Below are 18,542 nucleotides of genomic sequence, written 5' to 3'. Positions count from 1 at the left end.
TGGCAAGATTTGGATCAAGTTTCTAATTTTAAAGGGTTGTGCCATTTGCAGTTCTAAGGCTGGACCTAATCTTCCCCAAACAGTGCTTCTTAAATTTTAATGTCCATATGAGTCACTGGGGGTTTTTATTCAAAATGCAGATTTTGATTTTGTAGGTTTGGGGAGTAGATTCCGAATTTCTAACATACAGCTGATGTAGACATTGCTGACCCATGAACCACATTTTGAAAGACAAGGTCTAGACAATTTCTTCTAGTTTATGTTTGCTTACCCTGAAATCTATAGGACTTGTGAGCAGAGCAAAGACTTTAAAAATCCATGATGGAACAAAGATACTAAGACTTTTGTTTTTTGCTGATTTTACTTTTATAAAATGAAATAATCATGAATACATTAATACTGTTTATTTTTGAAATTCTTATAAAAGGATGCTTAATTACATGACATTACATTATCAATGAGAATGATAGAAATAAACACAAATACCTTAATACCAAAATTACAATGTTAAATTCTGAAATTATTTTATACTAAAATCATGAAAATACCGGATTACAAGCCATGAGAAAACAAGAACATATATTTTTGTTGTTTCAAAAGTCACAGTGCTCACTTCATATTAAATGATTAATGCATGAAATGTACTATACACACACACATTTACAAATATAGTCTTTCCCTCATACATATAAAGATACCTTCCATAAATAGTTTAATATGTAATTCTCTTTCAGCTTAATTGGTGATTGTGTGATATTTGACTGTGTGATATTTGATTGTGTGATATTTGTGATCCATCTAAGAACCCAGGCAGCGTCACTCTAGGTACCCTGCTTTTAACCACTGCAGCGTGGTAAAATACTGTTTTATTCTCTCCTGCAAAGAGCTTTGGTTCCGATGTGGCATCCTCGTGGTGTAATATGTTTCCACTGTATGAAGTTTAGGTAAATCCTTGCTGCTAGTGAAAATATGGCTGTTCTCCCAAAGGGAAGATTAAACTTTCACCTTTCACACATTGTCAGAGAATGTAAGCACAAAACCAGGGTGATTCCAAACAGAATGAAAAAGTTTTTTTGAATGTTTTAGACCACGTGCTTTCTTGTGGGGACTTGTGAAAACTTGAGTTTGTTCTGCCTTATGGCCTTGAGGAAAGAAGGAACCCACTGTGCCTTTGCCTCTCCTTTAGTGGAGATGTGTTGTCTAGGATGAGTCAGCAACAGTTCTGATGTGGGCCTTGTAATGTGAGGGATGCATGTTGAACGTTTATAAGAATCGTGAAATAACTATGAAAGTTTTTTTAACAGTTTATTTTGACAGTATGCTCATGCATAAAGTAGATATTCTAAATATGTGCAAATGTTCAGTTCTTTTTAAATCATGCTGTGTTGCTTTTCATGTCTTTGAAGTCCTGTGGAAAAATTTCTAAAAGTGAACACATCACCGTGTAAGGGTGTGGATAGTCTCTATGTTCTTGCTTAGGGCCATGAAATCTCCCCTTATATGATTTTTCCAAATCACATTAATTTTGATTGTGAGCCCTATTCCCTAGAGAAGGTGGGGGAACTCAGTGATCTCCCTCACTCCAAGGTCCTACAGGAATTCTAGGCATTTATAATTGCCTATAAATTAGGAGTAGGGCTTGCATAATCTTTGCTGTTTGCCATCACTGGCATCAACCCGCCTGTTAAATGTTGTCTTCATGGATTCTGGCCATCCACTTTTTGGCAGGCACTAAAATGCCTTTCAGAGCAGTCTTCCCCAGCGATCACGCAGCACACCAGGGAGATCTTACTGCTGTTCTCCGGGTGATGGTGTTTAGAGTTCAGACTCCATGGCCATCCTGTAGTCACCATGCAGTGTACAATGCACAAGAAGCATGGGCTTCTAAAACTTGTAGAAACTAAAGAAAACCCAAATGCATAACATTTTCCTGAAGGGTAACCCTCTTTCCTTCAGCTTTATCTCTCCAAAGTTGCAGCCTCAGTCCTCTCACCTGTAGGGCGACCTGCTTAATCCTCTTCAGAGGTCCCACCTCTCAATACAAAGTGTTAATCATTCCCTTGGAAAAAGGAGCTTAGAACTCAATCTTCCTATTTGTAAATATTGGGGTGAGAAGCAGGGTGTTGGATATTTAGGGAAACATTATCTATTTAATCTTTTAAGAGTCTTATTTAGCAATAAGAGCATGTAGGAATCAATATGAAAATAAATGATCTGTTTGGTAGCTATTCTTGAGTTTCACAGTGATCAGAAGCTCCAGGAAAGATGGAGAGGGCAGACTACTCACGTGTCCTGTGTCCTTGGGCAGATTACTTCTCCTGTCTCTGCCTTCCACTATCTTGGGAGACATTGAGATACAGAACGAGTTGACATATGCAAAGTACTTATATGCCTAACACACACTAAGTGCTCAATAAATGTGACCCATTATTATCACAGTTATTTCGAACACAATTATGAAAAGACATCTATTTCTTCAACGTCATCTTTGTATGAACCAAGAATATTCTTTTGGGTAGTCTATGCATTTGACTAATTTTCAATTTTTCACCTTAGAGACAAGAAATGTCCATTATGAATTTCTGTGTTGAGCAAATTATTGGACCCTTCTTTCTCAGCTTGAGAGAACAAAATGGAGAATGGTATCTCCATTGTTAAACGCTTTTCCAAAAACACTTGGATACATTTCACTCCCTGTGCTCCCTCAGCAGCTGTCTAGATTTCTTTGTAACACTTGTCACATGGGAGTATAATCATGCACTTTTAAGACTAAGGACTGAGGCTTACTCACAAAAAAAAAAAGAAAAAAAGAAGCTTAATTCTGATTCTGGCATAGTAGTAAGATCTCAGGGAATGTTGGATGAATGAGTAAAATATATGAAAGTGTGTGATTATTACTTTTTTTGATATTGCTTCCTTTTTTGCTTCAGTGAGACAGAATTTTAGAAAACAATTTTATACTTCACTTTTTAAAGATTATAAATGACTCTTATTTCTATCCACTACTAACTAGAATTTTTCTGAGGTTGCATGCACAGGAAATTTTACAACACCTTTGAATGAATTTAATTAATCTTTTTTACATTAATTATGGAGTTTCAAATCTTATTTTTTATAAATGACATTGCTGTTGGTCTATACTTTGGCTAAAGTATATACTAAAATATATCTTTTCTGATATATTTTATATATATCTATATAAATATATCTTTTCTGATATATTTTATATATATCTATATAAAGATATCTTTTCTGATATTTTATATATATCTATATAAATATATCTTTTCTGATATATTTTATATATATCTATATAAATATATCTTTTCCGATATAAATATTTCCTTAAATCAGTCTTCAGATTATGACTGAACATGAGTTTTAGTTTATTAATGGTTTTGGAATGTTTTAGAGTATCCACCCAAGATTTTAAAAATTCTAAGTATAATGAAATTATTTCCCAATGGTCTTTTCGTGGAAGATAATTTCAAGATGAGTAAAGTGTTTCATAACGCATGTCTCTCTCACATCTCTTATCTTGTCTTTTCTGTGTAGTGGAGAAATATAATGTGTTAGTAAGGCACTGTTGTTCCTTCTTCATCTGCTTAGAATGTCAGGTAGTTTACAAAGTTGTTAAGTGGTTTTATGAATACAGTTAATCCTTTCCGTCTCTGTACTTTATTAGATTTTTTTGTTTGTGTATGTGTGTATTCATGTGTTTTAGGTCGGATGAACACAGTGAATAATATTCTATGATATTTCAATAATGTCAATTGATCAAAAACCATATGCCACTTCTGTAGAGAAAGTATGTGATTAAAATCTAATGGAATTAAATTTAAACAGAGGCTAAATGTTTCTTAAATTACCAAGGACAAGTATGTTCTTAAAGTTTTTATGTCTAAGAGAATACCTCTGCTGCTCTAAAAATTTAAACATTTATGTGAAAATGCTTACTATATGTTATTTTAGTATATCTTAATATTATAAAATCTTTCTTAAAAATAAAAATTAGGTAATGTAGAGACTGAAATGATGGATTAAACTTAGCTGAGCTGTGGTCTGATGGTGTCTGTAAATTTTACTGGCTCCTTGGATGCACTTTTTCATTCTCACTCCTCACTTAATATATCAATATATTTTAATGAAATAATTTAGATAAAATTCCAGACAAAAATATTTTTTAGTTGATGTATAAGAATAATGCAAATCTCCAGATGCAAAACGAAATGACAACGCTGAGATTTTAACTTTGAAATGAAATATTAAAGAAATATAACCCAGCGCATATTCCAGCAAGGCCTGACTAATGTCCACATCAGTAATTGCTGAGTATGTGCTATGTAGTTAGTACTTATTTAGTACCTTGAAAATTACAAGAAAAATAATGATAATATCTACTGTGGATAACTTTATAGAGTGTGTAATTTATAACAAAGAGGAAGCATTGTTTAGTGGTTTAAACAAGGACTCTGAAACTGTCTTGCTTGGGTTCAAATCTTCCTTCTGCTACTTATTAACCATATGAACTTGGACAAGTTACTTGGCTGTTTTATGTCTCAGTTTCTTCAACTGTTAAATGGGAGTAATAATCCTACTATTATCTATGAAGCTTAAATGAAATTATGGCATAGTATGCACAATATAAGTGTTTCTTAAATAAACAAAAATCCTAAGCAAAGTTCTTAGGACTTTACATTATACATACTTTATGTATTCATTTCAGTGATACTTTGAGATATGTACTGTCTTTATTTTAATTTTTTTATTTTTATTTTTGTTTATTTTTATTTATTTATATATATATTTTTATTATACTTTAAGTTCTAGGGTACTTGTGCACAACATGCAGGTTTGTTACATATGTATACATGTGCCATGTTGGTGTGCTTCACCCATTAACTCGTCATTTACATTAGGTATATCTCCTAATGCTATCCCTCCCTCCTCCTCTCACCCTACAACAGGCCCTGTGTAAGAACTTTGGTTAAAGTTTAGTTAACATAGTCCAGAATCACAGAGCTGTTATGTTTTGGGGCTGGAACTCAAACTTGCCTCACTTCAATGTTTACTTGTGCAGCAGCTTTGCCTGTGAGCAGCGTGTGGGGTAAGTGGGAAGATGAAATGGGTTTAAATAACCCTTTGGAAAAATGCTGCCAATAAGAGAAGACTTTACAGCTTGAATGTAGATTGAGATGGGCTTTATAACTTAGGTAGCCTTTTAATATATGGAATGGGTAGGGGGCGCATTTCAATTTTGGAAAAGAAAATCATAAGAACAATATTTAAAGTGAGATTGACATAATCTGTCCAATATATATTATTTAGGGAGCTTAGCTATTTTTTTATGATTTATGCTAGTGAATAAATATCAAGAATTATGTCTTGCTTTAGTGCAGTGGTTCTAAACTGGGAAACAATTTTGCCTCCTGGTGCACACTGGGCAATATTCTAGAGACATTTTTGTCAAAATTGGGTATTTCTATTGGCATCTAGCAGCTAGAAGTCAGGGACAACACCATAGAGCAAAGAGTTACCTGGCCCAAAATGTCAATAGCATTAAGGTTAAGAATCTCTTTTTAATGAAAAAGAATAATTTTTCTTGCCTACAGTAAGTGGAATTCATATATATTTAAATCCATATAGCTAAAATGAATAATATGAATAAATTAATATGTTTTATCATGGTATATAAGAATTTCTGGAGAATTACTCTTTCTATTCAATCTAGAAAGATTCCAAGAAACATCCGTACATTCTTAGCATTTAAAACATTCCAAGCATAGATACGGATTCCAAAGATATGTTTTTTCCCTCCAAGAAGATATCACAGAAGTGTAAGTAAAATGACACTGCAGGCAACAACAACACTTTCAATTCTGTTTTAGATCTACATTTAGTCTTCTTTGTGTTGTTTTGGCATATATTTCTCCCTATTTTCCCATGAATATCAACATCTTTGCAATAAATTATTTTTATTGTATACCAACTCTCAGTTAGCTATTCATTAATGTACTAAATCAATTGCTAGTACGAAATGTACCAAGTTGATCATGAGTGGATACTATTGTGCTGTCTTGCTGACATCCATTTGGCTGATGGCACTTTCTGATAGTGTCATGCTCCTTTACACTCCCTTACAAAAGGAAATGTGACTTTAGAAAGCACTATTATACATATTCAGCCTATGAGAAAAAAGGAAATGAAATGTACAACTTAACTTGGAGACTGCCTAATAAAGGGATTTCAACATAGTGTTAAGAAAACTGCATTGTAATTTCAAATGAGGGAAAGGCATTCCATATTTGAGTTCCTAGACAATGCTCAAGTTGTTGTAAAATCTTTACTCCTTTCTCCCCACAGAATTACTGCCCAAGTTCTATTTACTAAACCACATTGGATTCTTCACTAACTTTTCCAGCTTCTGCACTCCCAGCAATTCCCAGGAATTGTCTTTCAGCATCTATAGCCATAACGATTATAATTTTGATCTCTTTCTGGAGGGAACAGGGGCTGCTACATGTAAACAAGTCCTGTGGCACTCTGCCTATTCCTTGGAGTTATTATGAAGGGAGGTAAGCTGAGGTTCAGGTTTTTTTAATATAAAATTAATACTTAGAAATAAAGGTTAATTACAAATATACTTGGAAGAAATGACTGACATTGATTTATATTACAATCCAAATAAACAGGTTGGGGACAAACACCAGGAGGGTTGAGACCTATTACCAAAGAGTAAAATGAAGTTTGAGTGGAGACCGTTGTGCCTATGATAAAGGTGACCTGTTCCACAGTATCGATCAGGGTCAGTCCATCATCCTTTCTTTTAGTAATGTGTATCATGTTCCTATATCTCAGACTTTATGTGAGACTTTTGGACACAGGAGTGAATAGGAAGGCTGTGCTCACTGCTATCATGGAGTTTACAGTTTCATAGAGACAAAAAGAGGTAGAAGTTATTAGTACTGGAATATTTGACTGAGCAAGAACTCTGGTTTCAGAAAGACTGGGTTAAAACCCCAACTCTGAATGAACTTGCTCAACTCACTAAATGCCTCTGAGTCTCAATTTCTTCACCTCTGATGGAAATAATAATACCTAATCAGCAGATTGAAGCTTTATGTGGAATTATTTTTATTTTATGCAGATGTATCTAGATAAAACCTCTGGGGAACTTGATTTAAAGTTGCCAGTTTCACCCAATAGGAAAACAAAACAACTAGTTGACTAGGGAAGTGGGGACTAGATAAGGAAAGAATGGAGAGAACATCTCATTCCCCATATTTCTTAACTGTACCGTCTTTGGACTCTTATCTTGGATATTCTTAGGACAAGAACAACAACTTGAATAAACTTTAGCTATCAGCTAAAACGTCAAAAGAAAACATAACAACATGTACAACTAAAAGTACAGCAAAGTTCTGTTAGAATGAATATTTCTGCCATCAATATGCCTGTGTGGAATGTTTGAAATGTGTAGATTCCAAAGATGCCTCTTTGCCATAGAGTGATGTTCCAGTGAATGGCTGAGAAGGGTCACTGACTAGAAGGAGAACCTTGGGTTTGATGGCGGCTGGGGAGGGAGCCTTTAAGTCTTTCTCACCATATTTAGGCCTGACTTGGTAGGCAGTGAAGGTCAAAAGTGTGTTTCAGAAGGATAGTTGTGGTTGCATTATAGAAGGTGCCTTGAGAATAAGCAACTAAGAGATTATGGTAATAGTCTATGTGAGAGGTGGTGCTTAGTTGAATTGGGGCAATTATTTTGAATGCAATGAAGGAGTCAGATGTTAACATCATTTTACAAGTGAAAAGCCAAAACTTAGAGACAGATTGGATATTTGAATCATGAAGAAAAGACAATAACTCTCGTGTTTCTAGGCCAGACAGTTAGAAAAGATGACATCTTTAAATAAAATAGGAAAGAATGTGAGGAAAAATAACAAGTTTTTATTTTAGTTTTTTTGTTTTGTATTAATTTTTGTCTTACATTTAGGAAAAGAATGATGAAAATAAGTTTGCTTTGTAAATATTGAGTTTGAGGTATCTTTAAGGTATTCAAGGTATTTTTGAGGCATTTGAGAGCAGATTTAAGATTTCAGAATGGAGGTAGGGCTCACAGATGTAGATTAGGGAGACACTGACATTTATGTGCAAGGCAGAACCAAAGGAGGGTTAAAGAAAATCCAGAATTGATTCAGAGTAACTAAACAGGATTGAACTATTTCAAAATATATTACTTAAGAATAGATTATATGTTAACATATAATCAAGAACCTCATATTTGTCATGTTTATACTACTTCCCCCTTGTAGCCTTGAGGAAATGAAGGAATGCATTGTAGCTGCCATTTAAACCTTGAAGATAATCGACTTTAAAGGATCTGAGATTAACTAGACTACACAATTAATGCGTGCCATGTGATATGAGGGGTGCATATTGAGTGTTTTCAAGACTATATAAATAACTGCGATCATTCCTTTGCAACCTGGTTTTGACTACATGAGCAATACAGTGTTTAAAGGCCTCGCTTCCTTTTGAAGAATTCTAATAAGAGATTTGTAAGGACACAAGAAGAAAGTCCACAGTTTAGTGATGAGTTGAGGTGGAGAAAGCTGGTGAAAGATATAGAGGAACTATTTAGAGAGGTAGGTAGGAAATCACAAAATAATGATATATTAGACACAAAAGAAAGATAATTGCACCAAGGATGTTGCATATGTGTCAAGTAAAGTGAGAAAAAGCTCACTGAATTTGGCATTGAAGTTAGGTTCAAGAGAATGAACTGATTAGGGTAACAGAAGAAGGCAGAGGACAGTAGGTTGGAAACTTATGGAATAATGAGATTTAGAAGCAGTAAGTGTAGACTATATTTTTCCAAAATCTTTGATGTAGGAGAGAAAAGATCTGGAAGAATTGTAAGAATTAATGAAATTTTGTTCATTTTTTAAGGATGCCCAATATTTGTTTATATTTATAAGTTGAGAGAAAGTAGCTAAGGCAAAACCAATATTTACAGATTAAATTTGAGGCTGGGGATTAAAAAATAAGAAATATCCGAGAGAAGCGGGATTGAGAGAAGAGTGTAAGGATACTTTTACTTCTAAGATAATAGAGGAAGAACTTAAATATGAATACATTATTAAATTATAAACATATTTTTTAAATTGTGAGATATAGGGAAGGAAAATTGAAAGACTACATCTAATCCTCCCCTTTTGTTTTTTTTAGTGAAGTGTGAGTCTGAATTGTGTCCTCAGAAGTAGTAAGTAGGGTAGGTGGCTTGAAAAAAACAGTACATGTTTTAGCAGCCACGTGGAGAATGGTGGGTGGAGGGGAAGGATAGGGATGATTATAGTTTGGCCAAGTTAGGAACTAAATGGTCACTGAAGTATGCTAAAGTGACTAATAGCAGTGTATTTACTTTTCCTAAGAACAACTTAGGAAACACATATTAAATTAATTTTTTTAAATGTCTAGAGGAATGAAAAGCTGATGAGTAAACTGTGACTTGAGGGACTAAGATCTCAGAAGAGAAATAAGCCAGGCTGGGCGTGGTGGCTCACGCCTATAATCCCAGCACTTTGGGAAGCCAAGGCAGATGAATTGTTTGAGCCCAGGAGTTCGAGACCAGGCCTGGACAACATGGTAAAACCCCGTCTCTACTAAAAATACAAAAAATTAGCTGAGCATGATGGTGTGAGCTTGTAGTCCCAGCTACTTGGGGAAGGGGGCTAAAGTGTGAGGATCACCTGAAACCAGGAGGTTGAGGCTACAGTGAGCTGAGATGGCACCATGGTGCCACTGCACTCCAGCCTGGGTGACAGAGTAAGACCCTGTCTTCAAAAAAAAAGGAATAAGCTCATATTCTGCAAGCCACATTTTCCCTCAGTCTATTAGTTAGCTGCATCTAGGTAGGTTGGAGGGGAGTGATAGGGATATGGGAAGTAGCCAAGCAGTGAAGAGGCCAATAATCCAGCAGAGCTTTGTCAACCTCAAAGGACTTGGGGTATAAAGACTGGATTTTAGGACAAAATAAGTTGATTTTGAGAAGCCAAGTTCCTTGAGAGAAAGCCTAGAGAAGAAGTATGCCTGACAGCCAGCACCTTCATCATGAGGCACTAGCCAAATTCTTGATTCATGCAGGGCGACAGTCTGAGAAGCAAAAATAAAAACCTGAAAAACAGGACAAAGATATTGGCAGTCTCATAAGAGGAAACAAACAAACAAACAAACAAGGAGATCAGAGAGACCAAATTAAAAGGGGCCTAATAAATACCCTTGACTTTAAGTTGGGAGCCTTAGAGTGGGAGTGAACAAGAGGTAGACTAACCTTACAAAGAATGAAATCAATTCATTTGTTAAAATGTAATAGAGGCTATCAGTCCTACTTTCTCTGCCTGCCAGAGAATAAAGTGGGTCATCTGTGGACGTAGATCTAGCTCTTCCATAATTTGTCATAAAAAAGTCTGGCATTCAGTCAAAGGTTGACTGAATCATAAATATTCAGTGGCTTATACAATATGAGTGTAACAAAAATAAGATCAAGAAACAAACAGATCCACAAGTATTGGATACGGATCTTAAAATAACTAAGAGTAATATGTTCAAGAAAATAGATGCTAAGATGGAGGATTTTACCAGGAAACCATATATATACAAAATAATCAAATGGAAAATTTTAAACTGAAAAACACAAGAAATTAAGAACTCAGTAGATGGTTTTACTGTAGTTTGAAAACAGTTAAAGAGAGAATTACTGAACTGAAAAATAGGTCTATAGAAAATATCCAGATTGACACACAAAAGACAAATAAGGAAATAAAATATAGAATAAAAAGATAAGGAATATCTGGGGTATGACAAAAAACATTGGGAAGAGAGAGGGAATAGGGCAAAAGTAATATTTGAAAATATAATGTCTGGGTATTTTCTGTAGCCAATAAAATATATTGAAAAGCAAATGACCAAGAGTGGATTTATCAACAAAACAGAGAGGAACCATAAGATATTAGTTGACATCTTTGAGGTGTGGAAATAAAGTAACTGCCAGTATAATCCTGAAGATATTGAACAAAGTTCCAGGACTTAGACTACCTGATATTACAATTAATATAAAAACATTATAATTAAGACAGTTTGGTATTGGCATGGTATAGATGCAAGCTTAAATGATAGATTAATGGACTAATAGACAAACGGAAGTCCAGAAACAGACTTACACTTTTATGTGACCACTTGGTTAATGCAAAGTTTATACTGCAACGCAAGGGCTAAAGGCAGTATTCCCAATAAATAATGCTGGGTCTATTGGTTACACAGGGAAAAAGACTGAATCTTAACTCCTACCTCATACCTCAACCAGCTTAGTACATGGGTAGCGAAAAGGTTGACAATCATAAAAGCTGCTCTAATATCTCTGTGTGTAATTAGCAATGTTATTATATCATAAATATATCAAAGGAATGACCACATCTGAGAATAGTATTCAGAGGCATTTCGTTCAACAAATTTTCATTTAAGTTTTGGTCTTACTTCTTCTCGTTTAGTCATTTCTACTTTGTTGATAATTGAAGCATAACATTTGAACAGCAGTCCATCACCTTAAACAGATTGCCAACTAACACACCCACACTTAATTTATTCTTGGATTTATTTTCTCGTGGCCATTTGAAAATGTATTTTATGTCTGGAGAGAAATAGAAGTAAATGACTGGACTGGGCTTAATCTAGTCTATGGGCAGAATAACTCCTTGACAGAAGACCAGTAACTTTGTTGCCTTCTCAATGTCAAACTGTTTGTAATTTTTCTGTGGGTGTTATCATACTCCTGTTCTTTAGTTCCTCATAATATTATACCTTAAGCCCCTGTTCTTCAAATGTGTGAATAATAATCACCTGGTCAATTGTCAAAATGCAGATTTCCAGGCCCATGCTGGAGAATATGATTGAAGGTGCTAAGGTTCTGCATTTTTAACAGGCACTGCAGATGAATCCGTGAAGGTCATGGTATTTCAATGGACTACATTTGGGGAAACACTGTTTTAAGCTCACTGTCGTTGAACCATAGCTATTCAGAATGGGCCATATTTTGACTACACATTTGGGAGGCCTTTCCCCTTTGGGATTTTTTTTTCCTATTTATCACAAGAATTGTAACAAATTACTTGTAATCTGTTTTTCAAACAAGAGGTTTAAGTTGCTACTGACGAAGGGGAAATAGGTAAATAGAGAATATTTAAAATAGAACTAGGAGTTTAGAAGCTGCCATGAGTTCATGAATCACATGATATATTACTCGGACAAAGCTGAAATGACAAATGGGCCTGTTATGACTTCAGGCAGGCGCTCCTTAAACTCCTGAAGTTTAGTAGTAAGTTTTACCACCCTGAAGCTATTTCTGGTGCATGTAGTTTCATGTCAACTTTATGGGAAGAAAAAAGATCTGTATTCCACACCCCCGACATTTTTTGTTTGTCAAGATTTAGATAAAAGGATGAGATGTAAAAGGGGTTTTTGACCACATATTACATCTTTGCTTCACCACATGTTTGGCTGAAAATAGTGAAGATGAGGCTGAGTTAGTGACTCAACACGCAATTGCCCTATAGGTGTTAATTCACAGAGCCATGAAATAAGTATAATGTACAGGAAAAAACAAATTCTACATTTAACTTTTTCTTTAATTCATTCCTTGAAACTTCTCTAAAGTATTGGGCTGTGTTTACTGTCAAAGTGGGCTGCCTTCCTTTTCAAATCTTCTAATTCTGTTTGCTACCATGCCAGTGATGATTATAGATTATGCAAAGAAACTGAGCTATGTGATTATTGTAATCCAACTTTAAACTAGCCTCTTAAAACTTATTTTTATCCTATCTACCACTGTTATAGATATTTCTTAGCTTACAATGATTAGAGCTGATGCAGATTGCAAAATCAAAGTGTGCAGTTTTGGTAGTTTTCCACTGTCCAGCATCCTTTGACATCTTAACTCTGAAGTCTCTTGCTAAAGAATCAAGAGGAGAAATTAGAAACGCTGCCACTCTTGACATACATTTTAGAAAGCTGACTTACTTTCAAAGTAAAATTAAATAATGCAAATCCAACATGACAGCTATTAAACTGGATTCTGATTTTTTTAACAAAGTCTGTGGATGTTTTAATATATAAACATGGTGTGGGTATTGTTTTTATGGTATTTTCTTTATCATTTTGTCAGAATTAGAATTTGTTAAAAATATGACCCATTGAGAATCTAAAATGGCTGAGAAGATGGGTAGATAATGGTTTGACTCATGGTGCTTCAATTTGTCCCTTCCTTTTCCCATCTGGTGCCTTCCAAGGAACTTCACTTGCAGCTTGCTCCTTCTTGTTTGGGCCAAGAAGACCTCACCCTCCTCTTTTCCAAAGATTCAAGTAAAGATTAAGTCTGAAAAGGCAATTTCCCCACCTACGATTTGACCTTATTTGTGTGTAATAGTCTGGGTGACTGAGTTACTAGTCACTGGGGTAGTGTAACTGCTTATCTTCAATTTACCTTGCCTCTAAAATTAGGCTATTAACATTTGACTCACTTCCATAATCCGAATTTTCAGTTTAGTGTTTGGCTCCCTATCAAGGCTGAACTGCTTGTGAATGAGAAATGCCTGGCATATAGTAGGCACTCAGGTATTTGTTGAATGAATGAATGATGTTTGCCATTTGCATGCCTCCCTTTCCCACACACTCTTGTATTCCACGTTGGTTTTTGCTTGGCTTTGTTTTTTTTCTATTACTTCTTGGAAAATGGTTAAAAAAAGAGCATTGGCCTTATGAGAAAAATCTGGCCCTATGAGATGATGTAGGGCTATGTTTTGTAACACATAATTTGAAGCATTAATTGAATACTTTCCTTAAAATTACATATTTTTCTTGATAATTTTCTACCAACTGCTATTCTAAATATGGAGTTTTACTTCTGATTTGCAATCCTGAGCACTGGTGATATGGTAGAAACATGGTTAAGGAAAAGAAGCAGTCACCTCCTGGTTGAAAATGTGATAATATTACCCTATGACATGTTCTCTTCTTCTTTGGCCCATTTCACCTTATCATCCTTCCCACTCAATCTTTTTGTTTTCTAATTTGTATTCCATGGTCCTGTTGAGAGGTATAAGCACTGAGTTAGAAATGAGAATGACTGGCTTTCCCCTTTTGTCTAAAATAGGATATCAAAAGTGTGACCAGAAGATGATCTACATCAGTGTCAGCTAGACTATTTGTTAAAAATTGCAAGCCCTTAATTCCACTACAGATATGCAGATAATGGGTCTTTGGGGATGAAGGTCGGGGTCTATGTTTTTACAATAACCCTGGGCATTTGTGTTGCACTCTCACTTTTGCCCCACTGCTCTTTACCAATGATGTATAAGGTCCAAGCCGGAAAATTAAAGGCAGCCTCAAAGGCTGATACCTTGTTTGTAGATCCTCCCGTTTTATAATAAAAACCACCAAACATACACATGCATCTAAAGAAGCTGATGACTACATAAAGAACCAGGAGCAATACTGAACAATTAAGTGAAAGACATTGATTACGTTTTTTGATGACCATAGCTGTTGTTGACAGACAACGTCTATTTAAATTTTTTTGGGGGGGAAACCCAATCAATAAGTCAGAAACTATTATTTTTGCTTTTCCTTTATTTTCAATTGTTGGATCTTTTTGTTTAGACCTCTGTACTTCTTCTCTCCCCCCTCCCTCACTCTTGCGCTCACCCTCTCTTTCTCTTCCTCTAATTCCAGCTCCTCTTTCCATAGAATCCATATCCTGTAATCTAATTTTTGTTACTGAGGAGCATGATGTAATAAGAGAATGATTGTTGTAGTCAAATGACCCAGGTTCAAGAACTTGACCTGATACTTATTAGCTATGTGATATTGGACAGAATGCTTAATATTTCTCAGTTCCTGTTACTTTAACACTAAAATAAAGTACTTACATTATAGCGCAATTGTGAGATTTAAATGAGACTAATGTGTGTAAAGTACTTAACACAGATCCCTGTAGTCATTACTTAGTTATTTGTTGTTTTTGTTATTAATTATAATGGCCACATGGAAAAGCACCTGTTAAACGGGAAAGTCAAGTCGTTAGGTTAGGAAACCTTAAATATTGTAATTGTAGCTTTCTGTTGTTAGCTTCTGAAGATGTACAGCTGAGGAAGACAAGATCTTTGCCCTCAAGTTGTTTATAGTCTTGTAGGAAAAGACAGATAGATGTATAATTTCATCCATAAAGTATAGTGTGTCCACTGCTGTAAGACATTAAAGGATTCGGTGGAATCCTAAAAAAGGAGTGATCAATACTTGCACTGTTTGGGTCACTCGCTTTGTTGCTAAGTGTATATGTAATGGGAGGAAATTAAAATAATTTATTTGCAATTGTTTTGTTCTATTTCAGTGGGCACACATATCATACCCTGATTCAAGTGGGTATTTATGTGAAATAGTAAAAACCGTTACTGGCCGGGCATTGTGGCTCATGCCTGTAATCCCAGCACTTCGGAAGTCTGAGGCAGGCAGATCAGGAGGTCAGGAGATCGAGACCATCCTGGCCAACATGGTGTAACCCTGTCTCTACTGAATATACAAAAATTAGCCGGGCATAGTGGCATGTGCCTGTAATCCCAGCTACTCTGGAGGCTGAGGCACGAGAATTGCTTGAACCAGGAGGCTGAGGTTGCAGTGAGCTGAGATTGTGCCACTGCACTCCAGCCTGGCAACAGAGCAAGACTCTGTCTCAAAAAAAAAAAAAAAAAAAAAAGGAAAAGAAAAAAATTGTTGCTTCATAGAGACACCTCATTTCCATCTGAATATTGCCATAATAAATACATGTTGATTTTTAATATGAGTGCCACCCCTTAAAGTTGTTCAGTGCACAACCTGTACAACCACACAAGGCAACTCTATAACAATAAACAATATTCTTCTCACAATGACTTCCATTATTTTATCTGATAAAGTAACCAGGATGATTTTTCTAACATTGACAAATATAATCTTTTTTTTAAAAAAAGTATTTTTCAATTTTTTTTTCTTTTTTACTTTTTACTTTTACTTTTTAATTTTTATGGGTACATAGTAGGTGTATATTTATGGGGTACGTGAAATGTTTTGATATAGGTATGCAGTGTAAAATAATCACATCATGGAGAATAGGGTATCCATCCTCTGAAGCATTTATGATTTGTTGCAAATAATCCAATTACGCTCTTTTAGTTACTTTTAAGTGAACAATTAGGTTATTATTGACTATCGTCACCCTGTTGTGTTATCAAATAGCAAGTCTTATTCATTTTTCTATTGTGTTTTTTTTGTATCCATTAACCATCCCCACCTCCCCTCCAGCCCCCTACTACCCTTCCCAGCCTCTGGTAATAATCATCCTTCTGCCCCCTCCATGGGTTCAACTGTTTTGATTCTTAGATCCCACAAATAAGTGAGAATATGTGCTGTTTGTCTTTCTGTGCCTGGCTTATTTCACTTAAGATAATGACTTCCAGTTCCATCCATGCAAATGGCGAGATCTCATTCTTCTTTATGGCTGAGTAACACTCCATTGTGTATCTTTAACACATTTTATTTACCCATTCATCTGTTGATGGACACTTAGGTTGCTTCTAAATCTTAGCTATTGTAAATAGTGCTGCAATAAACACAGGAGTACAGATATCTCTTCAGTATACTGATTCCTTTCTTTTGAGTATATACTCAGCAGTGGGATTGCTTGGTCATATGGTAGCTCTATTTTTAGGTTTTTGAGGAACCTCCAAATTATTCTCCATAGTGGTTGTGCTAATTTACTTTCCCACCAACATTATACAAGAGATCCCTTTTCTCCTCATCCTTGCCAGCATTTGTTATTGCCTGGATATAAGCCATTTTATCCAGGTGAGATGAGATCTCATTGTAATTTTGATTTGCGTTTCTCTTATGATTAATGATGTTCAGCACTTTTCATATGCTTGTTTCCCATTTGTATGTCTTCTTTTGAGAAATGTCTATTCAAATCATTTGCTCATTTTGTTGGTTACATTATTAGATGTTTTTCTACAGTTTTTTGAGCTCCTTATATATTCTGGTTATTAATTTCTTGTCAGATGGGTAGTTTGCAAATATTTTCTCCCATTCTGTGGGTTGTCTCTTCATTTTGTTGATTTTTTTTCCTTTGGTGTGCAAAAAAGCTTTTTAATTTGATGTGATCCCATTTGCCCATTTTTGCTTTGGTTGTCTGTGCCTGTGTGGTATTGCTCAAGAAATTTTTGCCCAGACTGTTCTCCTGGAGATTTTCCCCAATGTTTTCTTGTTGTAGTTTTATATTTTGAGATCTTAACATTTAAATTTTTAATCCATTTTTATTGATTATTGTATATGGCAAGAGATAGGAGTCTAGCTTCATTCTTCTGCATATGGAGATCCAGTTTTCCCAGCACCATTTATTGAAGAGACTGTTTTTTCCCCAGTGTATGTTCTTGGCACCTTTGTCAAAAATGAGTTCACAGTAGGTCTGTGCATTTGTCTCTAGCTTTAAACCTATGATCTTGTCACTGTCACAGTCCTGGGTGAAGGTCATGTTGGCGTTAGCTGGGTGACATTGTTATCATCCTGTAGTAGCTTGACTGAGATGTTGACTGCTGTGAACCTGTCCTCTCTAGATAGATGGGGGAATTCTGAATAAATCACTTAATAAACAGTTCCCTCTCACAGGACTATTATGAAGGACAGCGACATATGTAAAAAGTATCTACCCTATGATGTTTTTCTATTACGTGTATATTATCTTGTCTCAGACATTTAAATACATCACTACAGATTCATTGAGAATAAACTGACAACATATATTAATAAAAAAATTAGGAACTATGAATCACATTTCTACCTCCTTCTTGTTTGTGTTTACTATCTGTAGTTGATACTCCAGATCCCTATGTGGAACTTTTTATCTCTACAACCCCTGACAGCAGGAAGAGAACAAGACATTTCAATAATGACATAAACCCTGTGTGGAATGAGACCTTTGAATTTATTTTGGATCCTAATCAGGAAAATGTTTTGGAGGTAAGTGAACCATTTGGATGCTGTTAGATGGTTGTGATTCATGTTGAGAGACATGCTTGAGTTTGTCCTTTTACTGCCTTTTTGTTCCTGTTAGCTATAGTTGGAGTTAGACTGGGCAGCTTGGTAGACTAGAATCTAAATGGTGTCTGTCAAGTAATATGAGTGTCTATCAGGACATACAGGAGTTAGGTAGGGTTGGGAAAACTGCTGTCCTCCCCACGTGCTTTGAAGAAAACATATTTTCTGCTATAAGGAGAGAATCCCAGTATAACAGAATAAAAATATTTTAAATTGCCTTTTTAAAAAGTGAAAATTAATTTTTCCCAAATATTTGTATCGATTTTCTACATTAATATCTTTCTCATACTCCAAAGTAGACAGGAGATAAAGTTTCGTTTTCGAAAACATGATAATTGAATAAATCAATCAGGAAAATGTGAAAAATT

At 35.2% G+C, this 18,542-nt stretch overlaps 1 protein-coding gene across 3 annotated transcripts in view; it reads left to right on the top strand.

The window, feature by feature from the left end:
- PLA2G4A (phospholipase A2 group IVA) overlaps positions 1-18,542 on the top strand; it is a 159,854-nt gene that overhangs the window by 46,102 nt on the left and 95,210 nt on the right. For all 3 annotated transcript variants that reach the window (XM_004028065.3, XM_055378071.2, XM_055378078.2), the window contains one exon: positions 17,948-18,096. In XM_004028065.3, coding sequence (XP_004028114.1) covers positions 17,948-18,096 — 149 coding nt within the window. The remainder of the gene's footprint in view (positions 1-17,947; positions 18,097-18,542) is intronic.

The sequence above is a fragment of the Gorilla gorilla genome, chromosome 1 (assembly GCF_029281585.2).
Source record: "Gorilla gorilla gorilla isolate KB3781 chromosome 1, NHGRI_mGorGor1-v2.1_pri, whole genome shotgun sequence".
In the NCBI taxonomy this organism is placed as follows: domain Eukaryota; kingdom Metazoa; phylum Chordata; class Mammalia; order Primates; family Hominidae; genus Gorilla; species Gorilla gorilla.
Note: the sequence above shows the minus strand (reverse complement) of the source record. Positions and strands in the feature narration are given on the sequence as shown.